Source organism: Schistocerca cancellata, chromosome 8 (assembly GCF_023864275.1).
Source record: "Schistocerca cancellata isolate TAMUIC-IGC-003103 chromosome 8, iqSchCanc2.1, whole genome shotgun sequence".
Lineage (NCBI taxonomy): Eukaryota > Metazoa > Arthropoda > Insecta > Orthoptera > Acrididae > Schistocerca > Schistocerca cancellata.
Window position 1 is genome coordinate 492,655,883 of NC_064633.1, and position 24,928 is coordinate 492,680,810.

Sequence of the window (24,928 nt, forward strand, 5' to 3'; positions counted from 1 at the left end):
TCTGTCACAGGTATAAGGAGTGATGGGCAAATAAAATATTCCAGGACTTACTTCAAACATTTGGATATGTAATCTCACACACCCAATTAGCCACTGACAAGCATAATCATCACATGCTTATTGATGCTTCTTACAGAAGGTAAATGATTCAGGATCGATTTATTTGTTTATTAACATCATTGCACATATGATGTGAAAACAATAGAGCAAATTTGTATAAGAAGATGCCTTGCATGTGAATATGACTAAGATATGTGTTTATCAATGTATGAGAAATTTTATCAAGTTTGAGAGTGGTTAGTCAATTCTTCAAAGTTAAACAGTAATTTTTAGTCAACAGAACATTGGAAAGATAATGTTTCTTGTTAGTGAGATCATGACAAAGAGGATGACTGTTTATAGATGGTATCACTGGTGATAGAAGGAAGCCTAGTGACAATAACAAACTTTTTTTGATGAAATGGTCTTGTATTTAACATAAGAAGGTAAGTAGCAGAAAATGGGCTGGTAGTGCTGCCTGACAACAGTAAAAATCAGTTCAGCTGGAACATGGTAATGCATAAAAATGGACTGTCCTGGATGGATAGGTTTGTGAATTTCTGAATGTATATAGATAGTGGTAGTTGGAGGATGGTGTTGTTGAGCAAGCATATTTTGAATGGGTCAATGCATTTTAGCTGATGCTGATGCTAATGTATTGGTACTCTGTCATCTATCCAATCTAAGTAATATCCTTGTCCAGCCATCGGAAATACGGAAGCGTCCGATCCCGCCCGTCTGCTTTGACCCATGACGTCACAAATATGGCGGAAACAAAAACACACACACACACACACACGCACTCCACAAGAAGCCTAATGACGCTAACGGGACAAGCGTGGGAAATGGGGTGTTTTGGGTAGGGGGGCAAACTAAATACAAACAAATTTAGACGCCTTGCTTAGCTACGACGTGTAAGTGAAGACAGCCATGCATGAATACCCACCAACCTCCCCATGGGTCGTAACCCCAGCAACCCATAGAAGATAAAGATGCTTCAGTAGCTGATTAGTGTTTGTCTTTTTAAAAAAAAAAAAATCTCACGGGATAGAACGAACAGATCAGAGAGATAAATATAATAAAGTAAAACAGAAATTGGAGGAAACAGATAATTAAAATAAGTAATAAGCGTTTTTAAATTTTAAAAAATCTCATGAGATAGAACGAACAGATCAGAAAAGTAAATAAAATAAGATAAAACAGAACTGGAGACAGCCACACTCAAACCAAACTCCGCACCGTCATGACGTCACACACAACACCCTTACGTCACAGGTCAAAGCCGACGTGTGGGTTCGGACGCTTCTGTCGACCCCAGCCATCTTTGAGTCACATCACCGTAGTCTTACTGTGTAATACCCAAATGCAAAACAAGTCCTACACATCTGTTCAATCAACCTTTCAACAACCACCAATTTCTGCTGACAATATATAAAACTTTATTAGAGGTGCACACACACTTGTAAAAGCTGTCACGTTGCACAATAGTTTCATTACAATTTCTGTAGCTTTCTGTGTGGAGGAAACCAATTTGTCATAGTAAAATTGGGGCCAAGGGCATGTTAATTGCAGTTCATATAAAAATGTATTTAACTTAAATAACTGCTTCGTGATCTGCATCATTTGGTTTCTCTGATGAAAGCTCAATGTGTCTGAACTGCACAGAAATAGTCACTACCCATCCAATATGCACTTCAGCCTGAAATCTTTTCCTACCAGCTATTCTCTGTCTGCTATCTTTTTCTACTTCCTAGCTATCACAGTTCTCAATCTACCCCCACCCCCCCTCCTCCCAATGCTTCATGTATTTCACTCAATTAGTATATCTGGTTTTACACATCATCCAGATGTAAGGCATTCACTGTAAAGCAATAGCAGGGATGTACCTGTCAACTAGATCCTGAACTGTAAAAGTCAGGAAATGACCTAAATCATACCAACTCAACCTGCCTCTTCCCACAGCAATAAGCAATCTATGTCTACTTTAAGCATGTTGTTACCAGAGACACCATTTGGGGGGAGACACACACAAGGTTCAGAGACTGGATCGATAAACCAAGAAGAGGTTTTAGGAAGTATTAACCAGTATTTATAAATGAAAGTACAACTAATCTGTAAACAAATTCGGTCACTTGTTTAATTTGCTAACAACTATGCTACCATGTTTACTTTTACTGAACTAAATTAAATAAAAATACATACACATTCTACAAAACAAAGTGTTTATATTATGTACACATGTAAATGAGCACTAGCTTTCTACAAATTAATTTTACACACACAAGAGAGAGAGAGAGAGAGAGAGAGAGAGAGAGAGAGAGAGAGAGAGTGTGTGTAAAATGACAGTCTGCACTATCTAAAATGTGACTGCACCAAAAAGTATACCAAAACTACCCAACAAACGCCACGCTGGGTTGTTTAAAAATGTTTGCATTTAGATGAAGAAATATAATAGCGCATGCTTAGTTGATATACCACTCAATGGAAGCAAACTCACCTTAGCTCATCAGTGTCGGGCATTTTGGTGTATGGTAAAATGGCAACAATTCTCTTCTTATCGTTTACTGGTTCAGGTGGAGGAACAGGATGCATTAACCTTTCGCGTTTCAAAAGGTCTGAGCAGCTTGTGTAGTAACCTATGAGATCAGACAGTGAATCGAACTGCCTACCACCAATGTAGAAATCACCACAGACAGCAGTTATCCTTAAACAGAAACGCAGTTCATTAGTTTGCGTCAGGATTACTAGACGGATCGTTGCTAAATCTTAAATGCTGTTACCTAAAGTGATTGATTCCTGTTCGACCAAGATACGATAACACGTACGACCCTGGTTTTCTGTCACTTTCACGAACAAGGTAACTTCCCATTTTTGCTGCTTGCCATAGACGTTCTTCGGCTGTATACCGATCAAGCCGTCCATGGTACCATCTGCAAAACATTGAATTTTTTGGTCTTTTGTGATAAACAGATGATGGCATAGAAACAGTCACATACACAACCTTGCATTTTCGTGTGACAAATCACTAACAAATCTTATCACTCACAAATTTTCAGGAGGTGCTACTACCGTTGACACATTAGCACCTTCAGCTTCTTCGGCGTCTCCCAAAAAAGGATCGAACTCCTCCCCAATAGCACCGTCGTGTCCTTCATCACTCCCTGTGCTAGGGGAACCCTGAAGCTTTTCTTTCGGCAGAATTATCCCCGTCGCCGGTCCACCCCTCACAAACTCAGCCATCTTGGCTTTAATCTTACCTTCCTATTACTAATACCTTATCATCCTTCACTCCCCACACGCCTCACGCTATAATGAAAACTGACTTCTACCCTAAACGTCAAATTATCTTTGCACTACACCAGACGAATAAACAGGTTATAATGTTTCACATCTCTGCCTGCCTGCAAACAAAGTACTATCACAGATTTTCTAACACGCGTGCTGTTGGAGAAGGGTAATTTTCATATTCACTTAAGTCACTTCTTAAGTAATAAAAGGAACTAGTTAACATAGTTGTTGTGGTATTTAGAATTTCGTAACATGGCCAAAAGGATTAATGCTACGGATTTATAAACAATTGTTTGTATTGATTATGTAGCTGAAAGTTTGCATGTGCAGAGTATTCCCTTGCTGTGAGGAAACTCTCGAAGTGACAGTAACATTTTGAATTAGGGATGTGAATTTGGCCAACCTGCACATATCGAAGTGCTTTGTTCTTCGAAAGAACGCGGGAATCACAGCACAAACAAACAAGTAGAATTTTGTGATTTCTTAGATTCAAGTTCACCGAAAGACGAATAGGTACTTTATTTGCAAATAACGCGCATTTTCATTAGTAACATGCCGACTGTGTCAGATGAACAAATCAAAGGTGCGTTACGAACCACTGAAATTACATTTAATACTCTGATGTAATTGATACACCATTTCGGACGTTTTGTTACAGAAATCTTTCGAGAGTATGCCATTTCCAAACACAAGGATGAACTAATGGCAATACTGCAGACGTCTGACGACCTTCAACATCATTCAGTTATAGTTCAGTAAGTCATTCATATATACTGTTAAGAAAAGTGTCAAAGTGAAAACTTTGCCTTCCGTAGCCATTTCTGAATATTAATTAAATGTACGTTATCCAGAAGAATGTAACTGATGCTAATAGGAACATCCGAAAAATAAGATTAAAAAATCAATGATTTCCACATACGCACATTTTCTGCTCTGTTTCCCACTTGGTTGTCATTCTCAAAGCACTTTTGATATACAATTTGTTATAAACACTCTGACTGTCCACTATCTGGAATTTCATCCACACCAGAACTGACGATTCCAACATATTGGTATCTAAAAAATAACTAAACAAGTCAATTCTTGAGCATCGGAAAATATGTGAATCATAATGTAATTCAAACATTTATAATAAAAGTCACTTAATAGCTAGTTATCTAGACAGACTCCACCATGTTAGCTAGAATTGGTATTGTTGAGATTGATTTGTAGATTGATTATTTAGCCAGATCACCTCTTCAGTTGACGGATACTGTAGGTGTTAATTTAAAGAGGAATGGGACATTACAGAAGAGTGCCATTTTTTTATTATTGCTCCTGGTAGTTTAGCAGCTTCAGAAGAAATCTTGATCGCAACACAGCATGTGTTATAAACATTAATTCTTATTATGTTACTTGGATGCAATATTTTAGGAGTTAATCCAATTTTGGAGTTGTTCTTGTATCAGAGCTTCATCTAAAGTGCTTTCCACTATCTACAATACCTACCGAATTGTCTAGGATCATACCGCATCACTGTGATTTTTTTTTAGTTCATTGTGATGAGCATTTTTAGTATAATTAACATGACAGCTTTGTAAAAGGATGCTTTACTAACTGAATAGAGCTGTATATGCACTACAGTGACTGCACATATATGAACAAGCAAGAACCACAGAGTAATAGTAAAAACAAGGAATAAATAGATAATATTTGATAGTAATTTAAAAATTTGACACATCCCTTTAACTGATATTGACACACAATAGGAAGTTCAAATAAACAGTGACACTCTAACTACATTAACGACATCTGATTCTACTATCTTATTGTAAAATGATATTTTGTATCTACAGGGTGTTACAAAAAGGTACGGCCAAACTTTCAGGAAACATTCCTCACACACAAATAAAGAAAAGATGTTATGTGGACATGGGTCTGGAAACGCTTAATTTCCATTTTAGTTTCTTCCACCTACGCTCAATGGAGCACGTTATCATGATTTCATACGGGATGCTCTACCTGTGCTGCTAAAACGTGCCTTTATAAGTACGACACAACATGTGGTTCATGCACGATGGAGCTCCTGCACATTTCAGTCGAAGTGTTCGTACGCTTCTCAACAACAGATTCAGTGACCAATGGATTGGTAGAGGCAGAACAATTCCATCGCCTCCACGCTCTCCTAACCTCAACCCTCTGTATTTTCATTTATGGGGGCATTTGGAAGCTCTTGTCTACGCAACCCCGGTACCAAATGTAGAGACTCTTCGTGCTCGTATTGTGGACGGCTGTGATACAATACACCATTCTCCAGGGCTGCATCAGTGCATCAGGGATTCCATGCGACAGAGGGTGGATGCATGTATCCTCGCTAACGGAGGACATTTTGAACATTTCCTGTAACAAAGTGTTTGAAGTCACGCTGGTACGTTCTATTGCTGTGTGTTTCCATTCCATGATTAACGTGATTTGAAGAGAAGTAATAAAATGAGCTCTAACATGGAAAGTAAGCGTTTCCGGACACATGTCCACATAGCATATTTTCTTTCTTTGTGTGTGAGGAATGTTTCCTGAAAGTTTGGCCGTACCTTTTTGTAACACCCTGTATATGCTTGGATCTAGAATTTGTCGCAAGTTTTTTGCAAACTAAATTTTTATTGTTTCAATATATTTTAAGTGACTTTGTGACACTACTTGGCTCTAACTTGGACATAACTTGTCTAAACCAGGTAAGTCTTGAAAATTTGATACCAAAACTGTGTGTCCAGCTTCGCAAGTAGAGAGTGCAATAGACCCCCAAATTAACGAATGGTTGTTTTTATGCATGAACAGCTATTGATTATCTACCATTGATTCTTATTTTCCAGTGTATTAGTGGAGGCCATTTCTGGTATCATCTCTGTAAAATTCTAGCATACAGTCAATGGTTCCCTTTAAATATTGGCAATGGACCTTTTTTAAAACAGTGATTATTCTGCTAAGGAGACTGTCGGCAAAATATATGTCAGGTCTGGAGGTTTGCCATAGATATGGAAGACTTTTTATTGACTCCTGATAAAGCATGTTATGACTATTGATAGTTACTCCCCCTACAGTTCCTGGAAATTTAGCTGAAGCTCTTTGACTGGGCACTTGTCAGCTCCATCTTGTTCTTGTGTATTGTTGTTTATGTCTCTTGCATTAGTACAAGACCTCAATCTTACAATCAACTTGTGAATCATTCTATTCTCCAGTAAGTATAGGACCCAATATCCCACAAGTACACTGACGTCAGTTGATTCAACAGCTTCAAGTACAAACCAAGTTTGAGTAGTGTTGACACTGGGTTGGCTACTCTCATTCCTAATTTCTCCAGAAATTTCCTTGCATAGGATTCTTGGGATGTCACATTTTTCTTTTTTTTATGATTTTGTGTAATTTCCATACCTACGCATTGCTACACTGGTCCTAAGACTTTTTATCTCAAATTCATTTCAAAGGATTTTTGTTGTGATTCAGGACACTTCCATCTTTTGTGAATAATAGTGTATTGTTTAAATCCATAAAAAGATTAATTCAGCCTCCATATTTTCCAGTGTAGTGACACCATAAAGACAACTGTGGTGATAACAGCTTGGCCGATCTCTAGTTCTCTCAAGCTGCCATAGATAAGGGATATCTAATGGATGCGTGTTTGACCAATGGTGCAAAGATTTCCTGATAATTAACTTCTTGAACTTGAGAGCACAGTTTTACCACTAGTCACATCTTAAATGTTTCTGAATATAATATAATTTGATAGATAAAAAAACCTACTCAGGTAGCGGCAGTAGGATAAAACGCACATAAACAATGTGGATGTGTACAAGCTTTCAGAACCAGTGGTTCCTTTTCTGGCAGACAGATTGAAAGGAGAAAAAGAAGAATGAAGGAAAATCAGTGAAAAGCATTAGGAAATATGGAAAGTTACGGAAAAGGCACATAGAACCCTTGCTCAGGGTATACTTACTGGATGGGATGAGAAAGAAAGACATTAAATGTTTTTGGTAGTTCTGCATGTTCAAATGTGACATTATGAACCAGAAATGAGAATTCTTTCTTCAGTGCTTTCTTTCCATCCTGCCTTATTTCTCTCTTCTAAGACTTCTGTGACATCCACGCCTTCATTTGGAAATCCTTCTTTCAAGTAGCAAGTAAAATGGTCAGGCCATTCGTTGAGTTTTGGTCCTCTGCTTGACCTTTGAGGTGTAACCCGCTGTTGAACTATGGATCTATTTTTTGATTCTAATGTTCCCCATCTTATTATTCAGTTTCCATTGACTCACTGTCAAAACCACAAAAAGGTTCATTACCATTGTAATTTCTTCTTCATTGTGTGGAATACTGTTGTAACGAAGGACAGCTTCGTGTTCTAATCGTAATGCATTGATAATCTTAGGTTCTTCTAACTTTGAACTCCAAAAAATCTAATTCTCCAGGAAATTTACATCCCTCCTGACAGTTTTATCGCAAGTCTCCCTATCAATGAATCAATAGCTTTTTATTACACGGCAGTAGCCCATGAATGTCAACTTCAGTGTCTTTATATCCTGCTTCTTTCAGTGGGGTTTTGGAATGTGAACCATTGCAAGGCATCCTAAAATCTTAAAGTGAGAGTCTCCTGTACCAAAAATTCATATGGCGTTTTATTTTCTAGCATGGTGGACAGAGAACAGTTTGATAGGTCTATGCATCTGTAGACAAAGATTGAGCCCAGTACCAGTACTCCTTTTAGTTAGTTGGTATTGGAACTTCATAGAATAGGTTTTTTTCAATCAATGTTTGATTAGCTGTCTCTGCAACACCGTTTTGCTGTGGAGTATATCAGACTGAAAGCTTGTAGATGATATCCTCAGAAGCCAAAAAGCATTTTGTTTAATTGTTGACATATCCTGTTCCATTGTCAGCCTGCAACTTTTTGAAATTTATGCATGTCTGCTTTTCCACCTTGACTCGGGCAGTCGGGTGAAAGTAAATTTGCGTAAAAACAATACACATCATTACATATGCTACATTGTCTTTTTCAGAGCTTAGACTGACGCCCACAAATTTATGATAAGGGTTTCTGATCAGTTAACAGGTTGAATTTTCACACGAAACATCATGTTGCTGTAAATTACTGCTAAAGCTTCCTTTTCAGTTTGGGAATAGTTTATTTGTGTTAGTTAATGCTTTGGAGGCATAAGTGATTGTGCTTTCAGAACCATCCTCCTGTTTTGAGACGAAACTCCTACAGTCCTTTACTGAGAAGCATCCATAATTAGCATCAGCTGCAAGTCCGGTGAGTACAGCAACAGACAGTGTGCTGTTATGAGACAGTCATTAAAGTGTTGAAAAATCTGTTGACAGGAAGCTGACCACACAAATTTGATGCTCTTTTTGTGCAGCTGTTGAGCGGTGAGTGATTTGTGCTGCTTGGAGAATAAACTGTGCATAACAAGTGATCTTGCCAAGATAGGACTTAATTGTTTGAGCATAATGGGTGGTGGCATATTTATTACGAGGGTCACTCCAAAAGAAATGCACACTGTTTTTGTAAAAAAACAGTTTAATTCTGCATGTGTGAAAGTTTTACAGTGTGCAGATACATCCTTCCCGCTTGTTTTCAAACTTAGTTCAACCTGTTCCCGTGAGTGGTGCCGTCACAGCCTGTCTTCAAGTTGGCTGCTACTCTTGACGTTCATCAGAAGCAACATGCTGTCATAGGATTCCTGTGCTGTGAAAACAAGCCAGTGTGAACCATCCACAAGAGGTTGAAAAAGGTGTATGGAGATGCTGCTGTCGATCGCAGTACAGGTAGTCGGTGGGCAAGCAGGTTACGTGATGGAAGCGGGCATGGCAATATTGAGGATTGTCCTCGCAGCAGCATTCCTCGTTCTGCACACACTCTAGACAATGTCCGGGGAGTTAACGAATTGGTGACTGCTGACAGACGCATCACAGTGAACGAATTGTCACGCTATGTTGGGATAGGGGAAGGAAGTGTTTGCAGAATACTGAAAGTGTTGGTGTTAAAAAAGGTTTGTGCCAGGATGTTGACAGTGGCTCAAAAGGAAACAAGAAAAACAGTATGCAGCGAACTTTTGGAACAGTACGAGAAGGGTGGAGATGAATTTCGTGGAAGAGTTGTGACAGGTGATGAAACATGGCTCCATCATTTTTCACCAGAGACGAAGAGGCAATCAATGGAGAGACATCATGCAAATTCACCCAAGGGAAAAAAAAAAAATTCAAAACCACACCTTCTGCTGGAAAAGTTAGGGCTACGGTGTTTCTTGATTCCGAAGGACTCTTGCTTGTGGACATCATGCCAAGTGGAACAATCATAAATTCTGATGCATATGTGACAACACTGAAGAAACTTCAAGCTTGACTGAGTCATGTTCGACCACATCGGCAAAAGCAGGATGTTTTGCTGTTGCACGACAATGCACGGCCTCATGTCAGTGAAAAAACCATGGAAGCGATCACAAAACTCAGATGACCAACACTGAAACACTTTCTTTACAGTCCTGGCCTGGCTCCATGTGACGATCATCTCTTTGGGAAACTGAAAGACTCTCTTCGTGGAACAAGGTTTGAAGATGATGACTCCCTTGTGCACACTGCCAACAGTGGCTCCAACAGGTTGGTCCAGAATTTTACCGTATGGATATACAGGCGGTGGTTCCAAGGCAGTTGAGAGGGATTTAAATTATGTGGAGAAATGAAATATTGTTCCTAAAGGATGTATTTACACACTGTAAAACTTTCAAACTTGTAGAATAAAAGATGGATTTTAAAAACAATAGTGTGCATTTCTTTTGGAGTGACCCTCGTATTATGTTAATGTGGCTCAGTACCCTTGATGGTGGGGATTTTCCTTGGGTATATAACACAGGGGGCAAAAAAACTGCAGTTGTCTTATTGACACCATAAACTCCTTTATTCAATCTGTATATTGAGCAAGCAGTGAAGGAAACTAAAGAAAAATTTGGACTAGGTATTAAAATCCATGGAGAAGAAATAAAAACCTTGAGGTTCGCCGATGACATTGTAATTCTGTCAGAGACAGCAAAGGACTTGGAAGAGCAGTTGAATGGAATGGATGGCGTCTTGAGGATATAAGATGAACATCAACAAAAGCAAAACGAGGATAATGGAATGTAGTAGAACTAAGTCGGGAGATGCTGAGGATATTAGATTAGGAAATGAGACACTTAAAGTAGTAAAGGAGTTGTGCTATTTGGGGGGCCCAATAACTGATGATGGTCGAAGTAGAGAGGATATAAAATGTAGACTGGCAATAGCAAGGAAAGCGTTTGTGAAGAAGAGAAATTTGTTAACATTGAGTATAGATTTAAGTGACAGGAAGTCATTTCTGAAAGTATTTGTATGGAGTGTAGCCATGTATGGAAGTGAAACGTGGACGATAAATAGTTTGGACAGGAAGAGAATAGAAGCTTTTGAAATGTGGTGCTACAGAAGAATGCTGAAGATTAGATGGGTAGATCACATAACTAATGAGGAGGTATCGAATAGAATTGGGGAGAAGAGGAGTTTGTGGCACAACTTGACCAGAAAAAGGGATCGATTGGTAGGACATGTTCTGAGGCATCAAGGGATCACCAATTTAGCATTGGAGGGCAGCGTGGGGGGTAAAAATCGTAGAGGGAGACCAAGAGATGAATACACCAAGCAGATTCAGAAGGATGTAGGTTGCAGTAGGTACTGGGAGATGAAGAAGCTTGCACAGGATAGAGTAGCATGGAGAGCTGCATCAAACCAGTCTCAGGACTGAAGACAACAACAACAACAACAACAACAAAGCTCCTTTGACACTTTAATTTCATTAGTGAATGTAGGCTGAACATTGGAAGCAATCTTGAAAGTTTTTGCAATCGTAAGAACTTCACTAAGACTAGGATTGAATATGACTCATGCTTTATTCGTGACTTCCCTGTTTTAGGTTAGCCATCCAACCACTTCACAAATTTAGCAAGTTGCCTGTAGGGGAAACAGTCACTGTTGAAATTAAGTTTTTCAGGAAACCATAAGTCACACCCAGTATGTTTTATTGATTGGTTTCACTCAGTTTAAGAACATCATCAGAAACTGTGGAATTTATATTGTAGAATAAACAAAGTGTGGTAATATGGAATCTTAAATTGATGTGAAAGCTCATACTCCAGTTGCAATATGGCAACTTACATTTTAAGTGCAGCAGTGGGCTGATTAGACTGCAGTTATCAGAGATTATCTCAGTCATGGCACTATAGATTACTTCTGGCTGCCCTAGCTCATTGCAAGAGGTGCGACCCATGTGAGACATCAGTTCTGCCACCTTTTGCGGCCAGTCGGCCTGTTATAGCAAGGTTCAGCATCTCTGAACTGCTATGATATCCACTGTAGGTGGGGCACCACATACATAAGAAGAAATTACCACCATGATAAAGTAAGAGAAATGAGAGCCAACACAGAAAAATATAGGTTGTCATTTTTCCCAGATGCTATTCAAGAGCGGAATGATGGAGAAATGGTCTGAAAGTGGATGTATAAAATCTTCCGCCCTGGCTGTTAAAATACTTGGCAATACAGAAGCATCCAATTCCACCTGTCTGCTTTGACCTGTGATGTCACCAATATGGTGGAGACGACCATTCTCAACTTTTCCAATATGGCGCCTGTGACGTCATTACATAAACGACAACAAACACGAAAATACATATAAAATCAACACGCACATCTCTCTCCAAAAATATAATCAAACTAACGGGACCAGCACGGGAAATTGGGGGCTTTTGGGGAGGGACAAACTAAATATAAACACATACAGACACAAATTAAGATCCCAAACCACACAACACCATGACATAAAAACACCACAAAATTCCCAAGTTCCGCTACACTTACAATATCGACAGGAATCGGTCCTTTCCCTTCACCTATGTAGCTCAACCGCAGTTGTCGATACCACAAAATAAAAACCAACTACTCCAAAAATTATAACCACACCACAACTATCGATACCAAAAACAACAAAAATTGGAATCAGACACTTCCCTTGACCTATATAGGTCAACACAATTCATGATACCAAAATACACACAGCTAAGATGACACATTGGAATCGAACACTTCCCTTGACCTATATAGGTCAACAACAGCTCACGATACCAAAACAAACATAGCTACGATGACAAATTGCAATCGGTCACTTCCCATGACCTATGCAGCTCAAATACAACCGACGATACCAAAAAAATTGAAATCGAGTACTTCCCCATAAGATACATAAATCAACCACAAGTGCCGATACCAAAACATCAACCACCAACACATGCAAGTAAATAACACCGACCCAACAACACATAAAAACCCCACAGAACATCATTAACACGCGAACAATAGATTTTTAAAGTTCCAGCGCTACTCACTAACCCCCAACTCGCACATTCTGCTTGCATATGCCGCATTTCACTATCTCCGTCACAAGCCCAAAAAGTTACAGAAACTTAATGATGGACAACATGTCGTTCCCCATGTCAGCGCGCAGATACGCACTATTAAACTTAGAAGTCATATCAATACCTAATAAAAGAAGCCACAAATTCAATTAAATGACTTACCACGCAATAAACAGCAAACCAATAACATCAAACGCCACCGCTATAACATAAACACAACGGAAACTTAATTCTTAACTCAGTGAAACTAATTTCCATTCTTCTATAACAGTCGCGACCGATAAATGCACACTTCAAGCACCGACACCCAAATGAACTGAATACACCACCAGAGGACACCACCAACTGCAACAAGACGACATCTGCAAACACAACACTCTCATAAACTAAACTCCGCGCCGTCATGACGTCACACAACACAACACACACCCTTCCATCACAGCAGTCCACTTCTTCCTGGTCTTGAGTCACAGCAGCAACTAAATCAGCATCAGTAAGGTTCTTGACACATGCCCCATCCGCTGCCATCCACTCATCTACGTCTCCTTCACTAGCTTCTTCACACTCATAGATTGTCTGTATCACTTGTAGTAGATCATTCTCAGCTAGGTTGTCCTGAACTTCAAGAGATGTCCACTGTTTTCGCCACTATTTTTTCAGAGTATTTTCTGAAATATTCTGCCATGCCTCAGCGGCCCAATAAACAACGTACTTCATGTTGGTCTTTTTTATTTTGTCCACTAAAGGAATGCTATTATCTTGGATCAGCATTCTTAAAAATTGTTTTCTGTAAATCAGTTTTAATGTTTGCAGTACACCCTGATCCATCGGCTGTAGAAGTGGTGTAACATTCAGTGGCAAAATCTTTGCCACAGATTCTCCATCACATAATTTCTCAGTGCTGGGATTAGATGGTGCGTTATCAGTCAAAAGGATTGCATGGGGAGACAAATGATTTTCCTTAGAAAACCGTCGAGCAGATGGAACAAACTGGCTGTGAAACCGTTCTTTGAACAGCTTACCATCCATCCATGCTTTTTCTAGTTGCGATAATATACTGGCAGGGACTTCACATTGCAGTTTTTTAAAAGCTCTGGGCCTAGCAGATTTGCCGATCAGCATTAAAGGCACGCATTCGGGAGGATGACGGTTCAATCCCACGTCCGGCCATCCTGATTTAGGTTTTCCATGATTTCCCTAGATCACTTCAGGCAAATGCTGGGATGGTTCCTTCGAAAGGGCACGGCCGATTTCCTTCCCCATCCTTCCCTAATCCGAGCTTGTGCTCCGTCTCTAATGACCTCATTGTCGACGGGACGTTAAACACTAATCTCCTCCTCCTCATTAAAGGCAGCTTAGGATTACTAGCAGCATTGTTGCATGCTAATAAAGTAACATGATCTTTGCACATTTTAAAACCAGGAGCTGGTCTTCTGCTTTTGATGCCAGGCTTTTTGTTGGCAATGCCCTAAAATTAAGGCCAGTCTCGTCAGAGTTATAAATTTGTTGGGGAGAATACTTTCCCTGTCTTATCATTTTTGCAAACTTTCACAAGTATTCCTTCACTGCATCACGGTCAGGAGAAAGCTTCTCTCCAGTAATTGTTAGTTGACGGATTCCATAAAGTTGTTTTGAATCTGTCCAACCAACCCGTACTCACACTAAAAGACTTATCACCATTCATTAACTTGTTCAGGTAAACAGCCTTCTTCTGAACCAGTGCTCCACTCAAAGGAGTTCCCCTTTCTCTTTCCTGCATAAACCAAAGGAAAAGAGCTTCATCCACTTTATCTTACTGGGACTGTTTCAAAGTCTGCCGAATTTCGAGTATTTTTCCTGAAGACGTTGCACAGGACTGTTCAAGCTTCACTTCCAATCACAAATGGTCACTTTTCCAACACCCAGTTCCATTGCCAGTTTAGATACATTCTCACCATTGTCTATCCGCTTCAAAGCATTCAGTTTTTCTTTGAGAGTTTTTGTTGTATGTTTCTGTTTGCTCATGATGAAAATATGTACACCACTACTCCTGAACGAACACAATACAACTGTTACATGTACCAGCGATCGACAACTAACATAACCAAGCGCTTTGCGAGTCAGCTGGCAGTGCACTGACTGCAGACACTAAAAAGGTCTCAACAATGCACAACAACAAGGGCAGAGAGTGAGAGTGAGCCATTGTTTCCACACTTGTTCCCATTTGTTACCATGGTGTATGTACTTATCTGCATGGAATACTTCATTCTAGAAACTTGCCACTGTAATTCCGGCTAATCTGAACAAATTGGTAATCCGAACAAGGTCCGGTCCCAATTAGTTCGCATTAATGGGACTACTGTATTTTCTGGTTTCAAAATTATGCGATATGCAAAGCAGGCAGATCCTTCTCACTGAATTCCAAGTAAGGATCGAGTCATTTAATTCCATTATGAAAACTTGTAGGTTAACAGGAAAGTGTAAAATACAGAGTGATCCAAAAGTCTGGAAACACCCTCGTATAATTCAAATGGAGTAGCAAACAGTAAAACACCGCCCCTACAAAAGAGGAAGGGAAAGGCGGAAAACCTCCAGGCTATGTCACTACCATGGCAGCCATCTTGAAAGCCACTATCTTGAATTCAACTCCAAAATTTCCAATGGGAAGATGGTTGTGTGACATATCAGACAGATAGAGAATTTCGTCAGAAAAATGACGACGTTATTCTGAACATAGCTTTATTCATTTTCAAGTTATAACCAATTATGTGTGGCAGCAGTGATACACTTGGGAGCGTGAGTGTTACGTACCAAAAAGGCAATACTCCTCAGAGAACACCAGCAGTTATGAACAATTCTATGTGCTGCCCATTTTGTTGGAGTGCCCATTCTGTCTGAGTGCTATCCTCCAAACCCAGTCCTGATGAACTTTGACCACATACATCAGTACTGAGCTGCTTGATATGAACCAGATCCCATACTTTCATGGCATAAACCAGTGGTTTGAAATGTCCCCACAGGAAAAAATCCAAAGGAGTTAAATCTAGTAAATGTGATGGCCACTCCACTGCACTCCTATGACCACTCCACTTTAGGGGAAATTAGACAAATAGGTATGCCCACACACTACATCCATAATTCATAATGGGGCTCTGTCGTGTTGGAAATGTCCCGTCCTCCATTAACAGCAAAGGAAACACCACTTCTTGCAACAGCCTCAGATAACTGTTGGCTGTTAATGAATCTTTAATAAAAAAAACCAGTTAGGTATCCTACACACCACAGCAGACCATCTCTTTTTGTGAGACGATTGATTTAGATGCGTCAGTCCAGTGTGGATTTGTGTCCAACAAATATCTGTGATTCCTCTTGTTCACATTACCATTGATAAAGAAATGGGCTTCATCACAGCACAGTATCTGATAGGGAAAACAAGGGTTCACATGTAGTTGCTGCATCACCCATTCAGAACATTCTACCCAATGATCTAGGTCATCCTCATTCATGTGTTGGAACAGTTGAATTTTGTGCAGGTACCATTTGTGCTAAGACAAAATTCATAGAATTGAGGTACGGCTAACCCCAGAATCTTGCCAGCACACTCATTGTTGTTGCTTCATCAGTAGTGGGTTTTGGTCTTCCAACTTTCGGTTTATCTGTGACGGAACCTCTTGTCTGGCATTTGGCCAAAAGTTTGGCAACTGCACTGTCAGAAATGGTTTGTCTGGCTGGCTGGCGACTGTTGAAATCCTCAGCAAGGACCTGTTTGCTTTGTTCTCACTTCAAGGAGGAGGAGGAGGATATTAGTGTTTAACGTCCCGTCGACAACGAGGTCATTAGAGACGGAGCGCAAGCTCAGGGGAGGGAAGGATGGGGAAGGAAATCGGCCGTGCCCTTTCAAAGGAACCATCCCGGCATTTGCCTGAAGCGATTTAGGGAAATCACGGAAAACCTAAATCAGGATGGCCGGAGACGGGATTGAACCGTCGTCCTCCCGAATGCGAGTCCAGTGTGCTAACCACTGCGCCACCTCGCTCGGTTTCTCACTTCAAGATGATTTCGATGCGCTCTTCTAGTGTTAATGGGATGAGGAAACGAAAGATTAAAACATGAGCAGGGGTAAATGTTACCTAACATTTAAACACATCTAACATATTAGGCATGGGATTTGCACTCTGAACCATTTAAGACTCCATCTGATGCCTTTTTGGTACGTAATATTCTCACTCCTGAGCGTATCACTGCTGCCACTCAGAATTGGTTATAAGTTGAGAATGAATAAAACTATGTACAAAGTAACAGCATAATCGTTTTTCTGGTGAAATTATCTATCTGTCTGATATGTCACATGACCATTTCCCATTGGACATGCCATATGCCAATGGCTGCCTTATTGGTGATGTAGCCTATAAGTTTTTCTCCCTCCCCTTCCTCAAGTGCAGGGACTTTTTTTAATTATTATTCCATTTGGATTGTATGAGGGTGTTTCCAGACTTTAGGACTATCTTGTACTTTAATATTGAATAATAAACCAAGCCATTGGCAAAAGTCTTCATTTGTTCTTTTAATGTGGTGTAACTGAAATGTAAAGCAACATAAAATCATTATGGTTATTAAACCATTCACTTGGAATCCAATTACTTCCATGTTACAGTAAGTACATTTTCTTTTATAAGGTGGGGTTTCTCACATATCGGTTTTATTTTATGAAAGGAACCATTACTCTTTGCTATGTGCAAAATATGTATGTGACATCATACTCGTAAATATAGCAACTAATTTATCTATTGGGTGCAAATATATTTGTTAAAATTAAAATCAAAATAATGAAGGAACACAAACTTCATACAAGAAAAATACATGGAATTTATTGAATGCTTTCTTGCTTCAAGTAAATAAAGTAATATTCATCATCTCGTAACACTGTAGTGATCTTCTGGATGAATTTATTCCTGAAACAAGCAATTAAGATATTAGAAATTTATAATAACGAAAATAGGATGTTAATGCCAATGTATCTGGAACAATCGTATTGCAGTGCACCATAAGCAAGTCATTCACATTTTCCTTAAATAACCCATTACGTTTATCTATAATGACAAGCCCAATCCTAACAAAATACTGTCTCGCTAGAGACAGTAGAGGCAGGTGCACATAGAACTTCTTGTGTCACTTGCGACAGCCTGGAATAAGTATTTGCTCTTGACTTCCCACTCTTCAGAAGCGACTGTCCCTCATGTGGGTTTCCCATCAACAGATACATGGAAATTTCATCGACAGTACCCTCCGCCTCCTCTGCCCACAATACAAAGACAGTCTTTGCAGGTATTGAAGGCTTCATTCTCTATATGAAATAATACAACTTGCATGCGTTAAGGACAAATATGTTATATTGCGTAGTTCCTAATAAATCTGGTGCTTTGTTCACACGAATTTACAACTTTTTCACTATTATATGATCAAACATTTAGGACTTAGTACGTGTAAAATATTTACTTTGCAGATCCACATAACATCGCATTTACCTTCAAGGTAGCACATCTAGAATGTGTTGCGACATAGACTGCCTATCTTCCAGTTATTGAGGGTTGCTTTAAATGACACGCCTGTGCTATTAGAAATAATGCAAGCAAATGAACTGACTTTATTTCCATTTTTTCGCTTAAGAGATTTCAAGTGCTTGCTTTCAGCAGTGCTGTTTCCTGCAAATGTTTAGAGATACTGAGGCACACAGTCTTCTTTAAATATGACCCCTTACCCACTTCTGGATGTTTAAAATATTTAACCAAAATATAAATGTTTATGAATGTGTCATTTTACATATACGAGTATGGTAGTGCTAATCTCTCTGTCAGCCACATTCTCAGCTTAGTGTTCCTAGCACCTGGCACACCAATGGCACAAGCAAGTGGAGCCTCGGACCACTGTCAGCTTCTGTAGCCTTGTCTGCCTCTTGAAATACTTAGAGAAACTGATTTAATTTGTCTGCAACCTGGTGTTCACAGTCCCCAAACAACTGTATTTTCCCAAGTCTCTTGAGCAATTTTCTCACACTGTATAAACACAGATTTTAGCATGATGCACAAAGTATTCATTGAAGCCTCAATGTGCAGCTTTATGGTCAACTATAACCATGAGTCTCTCACATGGCCATTCCTTTTTAAATAAGTTACAGCATTTTCAATTTATTCCCATAATGCTTACACATGAGGACAATTTTTCGGCAATCTTTTGTTCTCAAGGGTGTAGTACGGAGCAGTGCTGAGGGAATAGTTGTTGTATGAAAGGCGACGTAGTTCTCTAGTGCCTTTTTCACATTTGTCCCCTGATTGCTAATGAATGTAGCACTTAATAGGTGGCTTGTAACTGTCCCAACTTGCGCATGTTAGTTTCAATTCTGTCCTGTATATCTGTAGCACTTTTCTCCATATCAGATGGCAACTCTACAACAAACAGGACCTGATTTTTGCTCTGCAGCAATGAACAGCAAAATTGTAGTAAGTGATAAACTTTTTTTCCTTTCATCATTATGTATGGGGTGTCAGTTAGAAAAGTTTCATAAAGGTTTGAAATTATGTGTAAAGTTTGTTGCAGTTCACTAAGTGCTCTCGTTTTCAGATACTGGTTGAATGAAACTAGATGTTTGAGCATTGTGGCATACACTGCTTTGTCACCCTCACCGTGCACTGCTTCTTCACTCTTAGCCATGCCTGACCTCTTTGATAGGCAGGTGGTTCTTACTCCCATGGTTATTCTTTTCAGACAGTAGGTGATATGTATGCCAAGTTTGGTTGAAATTGGTCCAGTGGTTTTGGGGGAGATGTGGAACATACATACATAGATGATGAAGCAACCTTGGGTTGCGAAAGCTTGAAATTTGTGTGTGTGTTTGTGTGTTTTTTATTGTGTCTATCTACCAGCGCTTTCTCGTTCGGTACGTCACAGCATCTTTGTTTTTTTATAGATATATGCTTACATATTTATAACATTCCTGAATATCTTTTTCACTGTGATACAGATTTGATGAAAAATGGCCTACACAGTGACCCTAGCTGCATTGAAGTTATTAGTGGAAACCCCATAAAAATCCACCTAGTAGTTTTGGTGATTAGTGTGTTGGGGCAGACAGATAAGAAAGTTTCATCATATCTTTTTTTATGTGCTCCAGTTATGATGATTAAAGCTTATACCATGCCCCAAACTGTGCTCAAGCTACCTGCAAAAACCCCATGAAAATTAGTCTTGTACTTTTGAGATTATCATGTTAAAAGACAAACAAACAGTTGCAATGGTTTTACAGATTTATTATTAGTACACAGATTACCAAATCATTTACTGCCACTTCCTTGTCATATTCTTTATATCAGGGGTTCCCAACTAAATTTTCTCGAGGACCCCCTCATCGAGCATGATTGGTAGTACCTTCTCATATCACAGTATCAAGTACCAAAAAAAGCCAAATTAAGAGTCTTTTTATACGTTTTCTATTTTTGGTATTTAGAAAAAACATTGACATATTCATTATGGAAAAAAATATTGAGCTTAAAACTGCTCGTGCAGGAAGCGGCCAAAACAAAAAATCTGTTATCATACGAAATATATTTAATATATTTTTTTATTCTAATAACGTCTTGCGGACCCCTCTGGCACAGCTCGTGGATCCCAGGGGGTCCTCACTCCAGGCAAATGCTGGGATGGTTCCTCTGAAAGGGCACGGCCGACTTCCTTCCCAATCCTTCCCTCATCCGATGAGACCAATGACCACGCTGTCTGGTCTCCTTCCCCAAACCAACCAACCAACCCAGGGGGTCCGCGGACCACCTGTTGAGAACCACTGCTTTATATTCTTTCGCACATTTTCCCTTTCAGCTTCTCATCTCTTTACCAACTGTGTCTCAATAGAACAGTGATAGACATAGTTCAACAATGTAGGAAAAGATAGATCACTACTTACCATGAAGAAGACGCGTCAAATTGCGGATAGGCATGATTAAAAGCCACTCGCATAGCTTTCAGCCACAGCCTTTTTCAGTAAACACACACACACACACACACACACACACACACACACACACACACATACACACACACACATAATGCAAGCACACCTCACCCACACACGATCCTCAACTCCAGCATCTCAGGCCATAATCCCTACCTCGAGTTTCCATTGTTTGGTTTGATAAGTTTAGTTCAGAATAACAGTACCACCATCTTCCATTTAGTTAGTGAATTCCTTCCATTTTCTCTCTGTGTTTTGTTCTGCATCACTGCTAATTCCATTGGATGCATGGCCATCTCCTCACCATATTCAGCCATTTCCTTTCTCCTACAGTATTTTATGAGAATACTATCCCGTTCCTCCAGCATCATTTCCTATTTCTGAGATCACAGAAGCCTTATTAAAATACAAGTTTTGTTTATGCTTATTCAACAAATCTACAGGGACCATTTATTTTTCTAGGTGCCAATACTTCATACTTAATGGATTTATTTACTTTCCTAGGGGCAATAATTATTTGAGTTCCAGAAACAGGCATTATTACCATTTAATTCTTATCAACCCCCTGCTGGTCTTGGGGTTAGAATGGGGCTGAGGTATCCCAGCCTGTCTTAAGAAGGCGACTAAAAGGAGTCTCACACTTTTGAGCACTATAAGTTCAGGTCCCATTTTATGGTTTGACCTGCCACTTTCCAAATTCTACAGAAGCATTGGACCATATGGGGAAGGACGCCATACATGGTGTGTGAGTTATCCCTAGTGCCCTTAGATTCAATCTCCTGAACCTCTTGTCATGGCTTTACATCTTCACCTGCAATTCAACTGTTTGGTCGAGGACACTTTCCGAGGTATGTCATCTTCTTCCATTGTCTCCTGTCCTCCTTCGCCCCCCTGACAGTATTGGATTTCTCTGCGCCCAGTATCCAGCATGGTAGGCAGTCCGTTGTGGGAGGACCTTCATGTACCCATTTAGTGGTAGCCCCTTGACAACACAGGGATCGCACTGCTGATGCCTGAGCTGCAAACTCCCCACATATGCCAAGGAGTAGATGCCTGTCTTCCTGGGGCATGAGGACTCCTGGCAATGGCCATCATGCCAGGTGGCTTTTGCTGTGACTAGGTGGCGCCCATGGAGAGAACCCCTGATTGGTGTGGGTGGCATCGGGGCATATGACCCGCAATGAAGTGAACTAAGTCATCTCTTGCGGTGACCGTATGGCACCAACAGTCTCTAAGAAGGGCAAGATCGAGGACAATGCTGACAGATATGACCCTAAATCGTTTCCCTCCCTCGCTACACCATGGGAGGAACATAGAGCTACAGAAAGAATAGAGCCATATTAGCCTCGGTATTTAGTCTGTAGCAGGATGGACGGGGACCCCTTTCTACCTACAAAGCCTCAATTTTATGTTCAACATCTTGAGGATAAGTTTGGGGAAGTGACAGCACTGTCTATGATGAGAAGCGGTGCAGTCTTGATTCAAAAAGGATCCCCATCCCAATCCTAGGTGTTACTCACTTGAGACCAGCTGGGTGATATTTCTGTTTTCGTCACTCCCCATAAAAGCATCAGTATGGTCCAGGGGATCACCTCTTGCAGTCTTGATGACGAGCTCCGTGCCAATCTAGAACGGCGGGGTGTTCATTTCATTCGTCGCATTTACAGGGTACCCAGAGACAACAGGATTGCTACCGGTGCCTTCATTTTGGCCTTTGAGTGAGTTTCATTGCCTGAAAAGGTCAAGGTGATGGTTTACCGCTGTGACATTAAACCATACGTCCCTCCCCTTATGCGGTGCTTTAAGTGCTGGAAATATGGGCACATGTCTTCCCACTGCACTTCCAGCGCCACGTGTTGAGACTGTGGACGTCCACTGCATCCATGTGTGCCTCCTCCCACTTGTATCAACTGTGGAGAGCAGCACTCCACCTGCTCACCAGACTGCAAAGTACTCCAAAAGGAACGGAAAATCATGGAGTACAAGACCCTGGACCGGCTGACTTACCAAGAGGCTATACGTAAATTAGAATGATTATACCCCATTTGGTTGACGTCCACATATGCTGCAGCTACATTACAATCGCTGTCACAAGTACCAGTCATACCACACTGTGTGCCATGAACAGGGACCCTCCGGAATACATCTGCCCCCTTGGTGGTAGGGGGGAAATCCCCTTCTGTTGCTTCCAAAGTACCTACTTGCGGAGCAAGGGAACCCCCCCCCCCCCCCCCAAAATGCAGGGGACATTGGTCCCCTCCCCCCAGCTGGATAAGCAACAGCCTCCTCCAGCTCCTCTCGTGCGGAAGGGGCCCCTTAGGACTGTCTTTCCCAAGGTCTCTACTAATGCCACAGAGGTCACTCGCCAGTGGCTAAAGGAGCCAAAAGCTGTTGGACAAAGAGCTTCACAGTCTTCCTCCATGCCTGGAGCTACTTCGGAGAAGTCCTCCCAGCAAGCCCCTAAAGAGAAGTGAGGGCAAGCAAAGAAAGAAGTCTGCTAAGAAAAAGGACAATTCCCTACCAATTCTGCACCTGAGAATGAGGTGGAAATCTTAGTGTCCCCTGAGGACCTGGATCTCACTGATGCCTCATCCACAGTAGGAATGGATACAAATACTCAGTTGGTGGCAGCAGGTGACCCTAAGGCGTAACTTGTCTCCCTGCGTTCTTCGTGCCTTCCCAGCCTCACGATGACATCATCCTGCAGTGGAATTGCTGTGGTTTTTTCCACCACCTGGCTGAGCTATGGCAAATGATGAACTTTACACCTGCTTTCTGCAGGAAACCTGGTACCCAGCAATACAGACCCCTGCCTTCTGTGGCTTTAGAGGATATTACAAGAACTGTAGCGACTATAATAGAGCGTCAGGTGGAGTTTGTGTCTATGTCCTGAACTCGGTATGCAGTGAACCTGTGCTCATTCAAAGCCCTCTTAAAGCTATGGCTGTCAGGATAAGGACCATGTGAGAAATAATTGTCTGCAACGTATATCTTCCTCCAGATGGTGCAGCATCCCTGAACGCATTAGCTGCACTGATTCATCAGCTCCCTAAACCCCATAACTCCTTGTGGGGTGGCACTGTGCTTACTGGCTGAGGCAGAGATATCGAAACTTTCCTGTCGTACCTCGACCTCTACCTCTTAAATACTGGGGCCCCCCCCACATTTCAGTGTGGCTCATGGCACTTACTTGGCCATTGATTTATCCCTCTGCAGCCCAGGACTTCTCTCATCTGTCCAGTGGAGAGCCCACGATGACTTGTGTGGCAGTGACCACTTTCCCATCTTGCTGTCACTCCCTCAGCTCCATCCCCCTGGATGTCTATCAAGATGGGCTTTAAACAAGGCAGACTGGGAAGCTTTCACCTCTGCTGTCGCTGTTGAATCTCCCCCAAATGCTACCATTGATGTGGTAGTTGAGTGGGTCCCTAGAACAATCATTTCTGTGGTGGAAAACACTATCCCTTGTTCTTTAGGGTGCCCCCGGCGAAAGTCAGTACCTTGGTGGTCGCCAGAAATCGCTGAGGCCATTGAAAAGCATTGGTGAGCTCTATAGCGACATAAGTGGCACCCTATAGAGCATCTCCCCCCTGCGGGTCCGGGGATTAGAATAGGCCCGAGGTATTCCTGCCTGTCTTAAGAGGCGACTAAAAGGAGTCCATCCCCCTCACGGGGGTAGTTAGCGCCTGCGTCCGGAGACGGACGGTTCCACGACCTATAATTGTGGTCTTTCTGGTTTTTCACTTCTCGTTTCTTCCTTCCTTTTGTTGGTTCCTTTCTTTGCTCTTCTCCACCTCACTGTCTTCCTTACTCTTTCCCTTGACTTCTCCTTGCCTTCTCATTGCCTTTTTCTCCTTGCCTTCTCATTGCCTTTTTCTCCTTGCCTTCTTCTCCTTGCCTTCTCATTGCCTTCTTCTCCTTGCTTTCTCATTGCCTTCTTCTCCTTGCTTTCTCATTGCCTTCTTCTCCTTGCTTTCTCATTGCCTTCTTCTCCTTGCCTTCTCAGGTCTCCGCCTCGGCGTTTGAGACAGTCTGTCCTCTTTCTCCCTCTCTCTCTTCTTTTTCCTCTTCTTCCTTCCTCCCTGTGCGTGCCTGAAGGCCGACCCACGCGTTCGCACGCGTAGCCGGTGACGGGGTAACGCGTAAGTCCCCGCCCTGGGTCGACATGTAAGGC

At 41.1% G+C, this 24,928-nt stretch overlaps 2 protein-coding genes across 2 annotated transcripts in view; one reads left to right on the top strand and one right to left on the bottom strand.

Moving 5' to 3' along the window:
- LOC126095200 (ras GTPase-activating protein 1) overlaps positions 1 to 3,428 on the bottom strand; it is a 175,390-nt gene extending 171,962 nt beyond the window's left edge. Inside the window, exons 1-3 of the mRNA XM_049909932.1 lie at positions 3,086 to 3,428; positions 2,820 to 2,969; positions 2,537 to 2,743 (exon numbers count right to left, since the gene is read on the bottom strand). Coding sequence (XP_049765889.1) covers positions 2,537 to 2,743; positions 2,820 to 2,969; positions 3,086 to 3,279 — 551 coding nt within the window. The 5' untranslated portion in view covers positions 3,280 to 3,428. The remainder of the gene's footprint in view (positions 1 to 2,536; positions 2,744 to 2,819; positions 2,970 to 3,085) is intronic.
- Positions 3,429 to 3,737: 309 nt separating this feature from the next.
- Positions 3,738 to 24,928, top strand: part of LOC126095199 (DNA helicase MCM9-like) — a 152,632-nt gene continuing 131,441 nt past the window's right edge. Inside the window, exons 1-2 of the mRNA XM_049909931.1 lie at positions 3,738 to 3,910; positions 3,986 to 4,082. Coding sequence (XP_049765888.1) covers positions 3,880 to 3,910; positions 3,986 to 4,082 — 128 coding nt within the window. The 5' untranslated portion in view covers positions 3,738 to 3,879. The remainder of the gene's footprint in view (positions 3,911 to 3,985; positions 4,083 to 24,928) is intronic.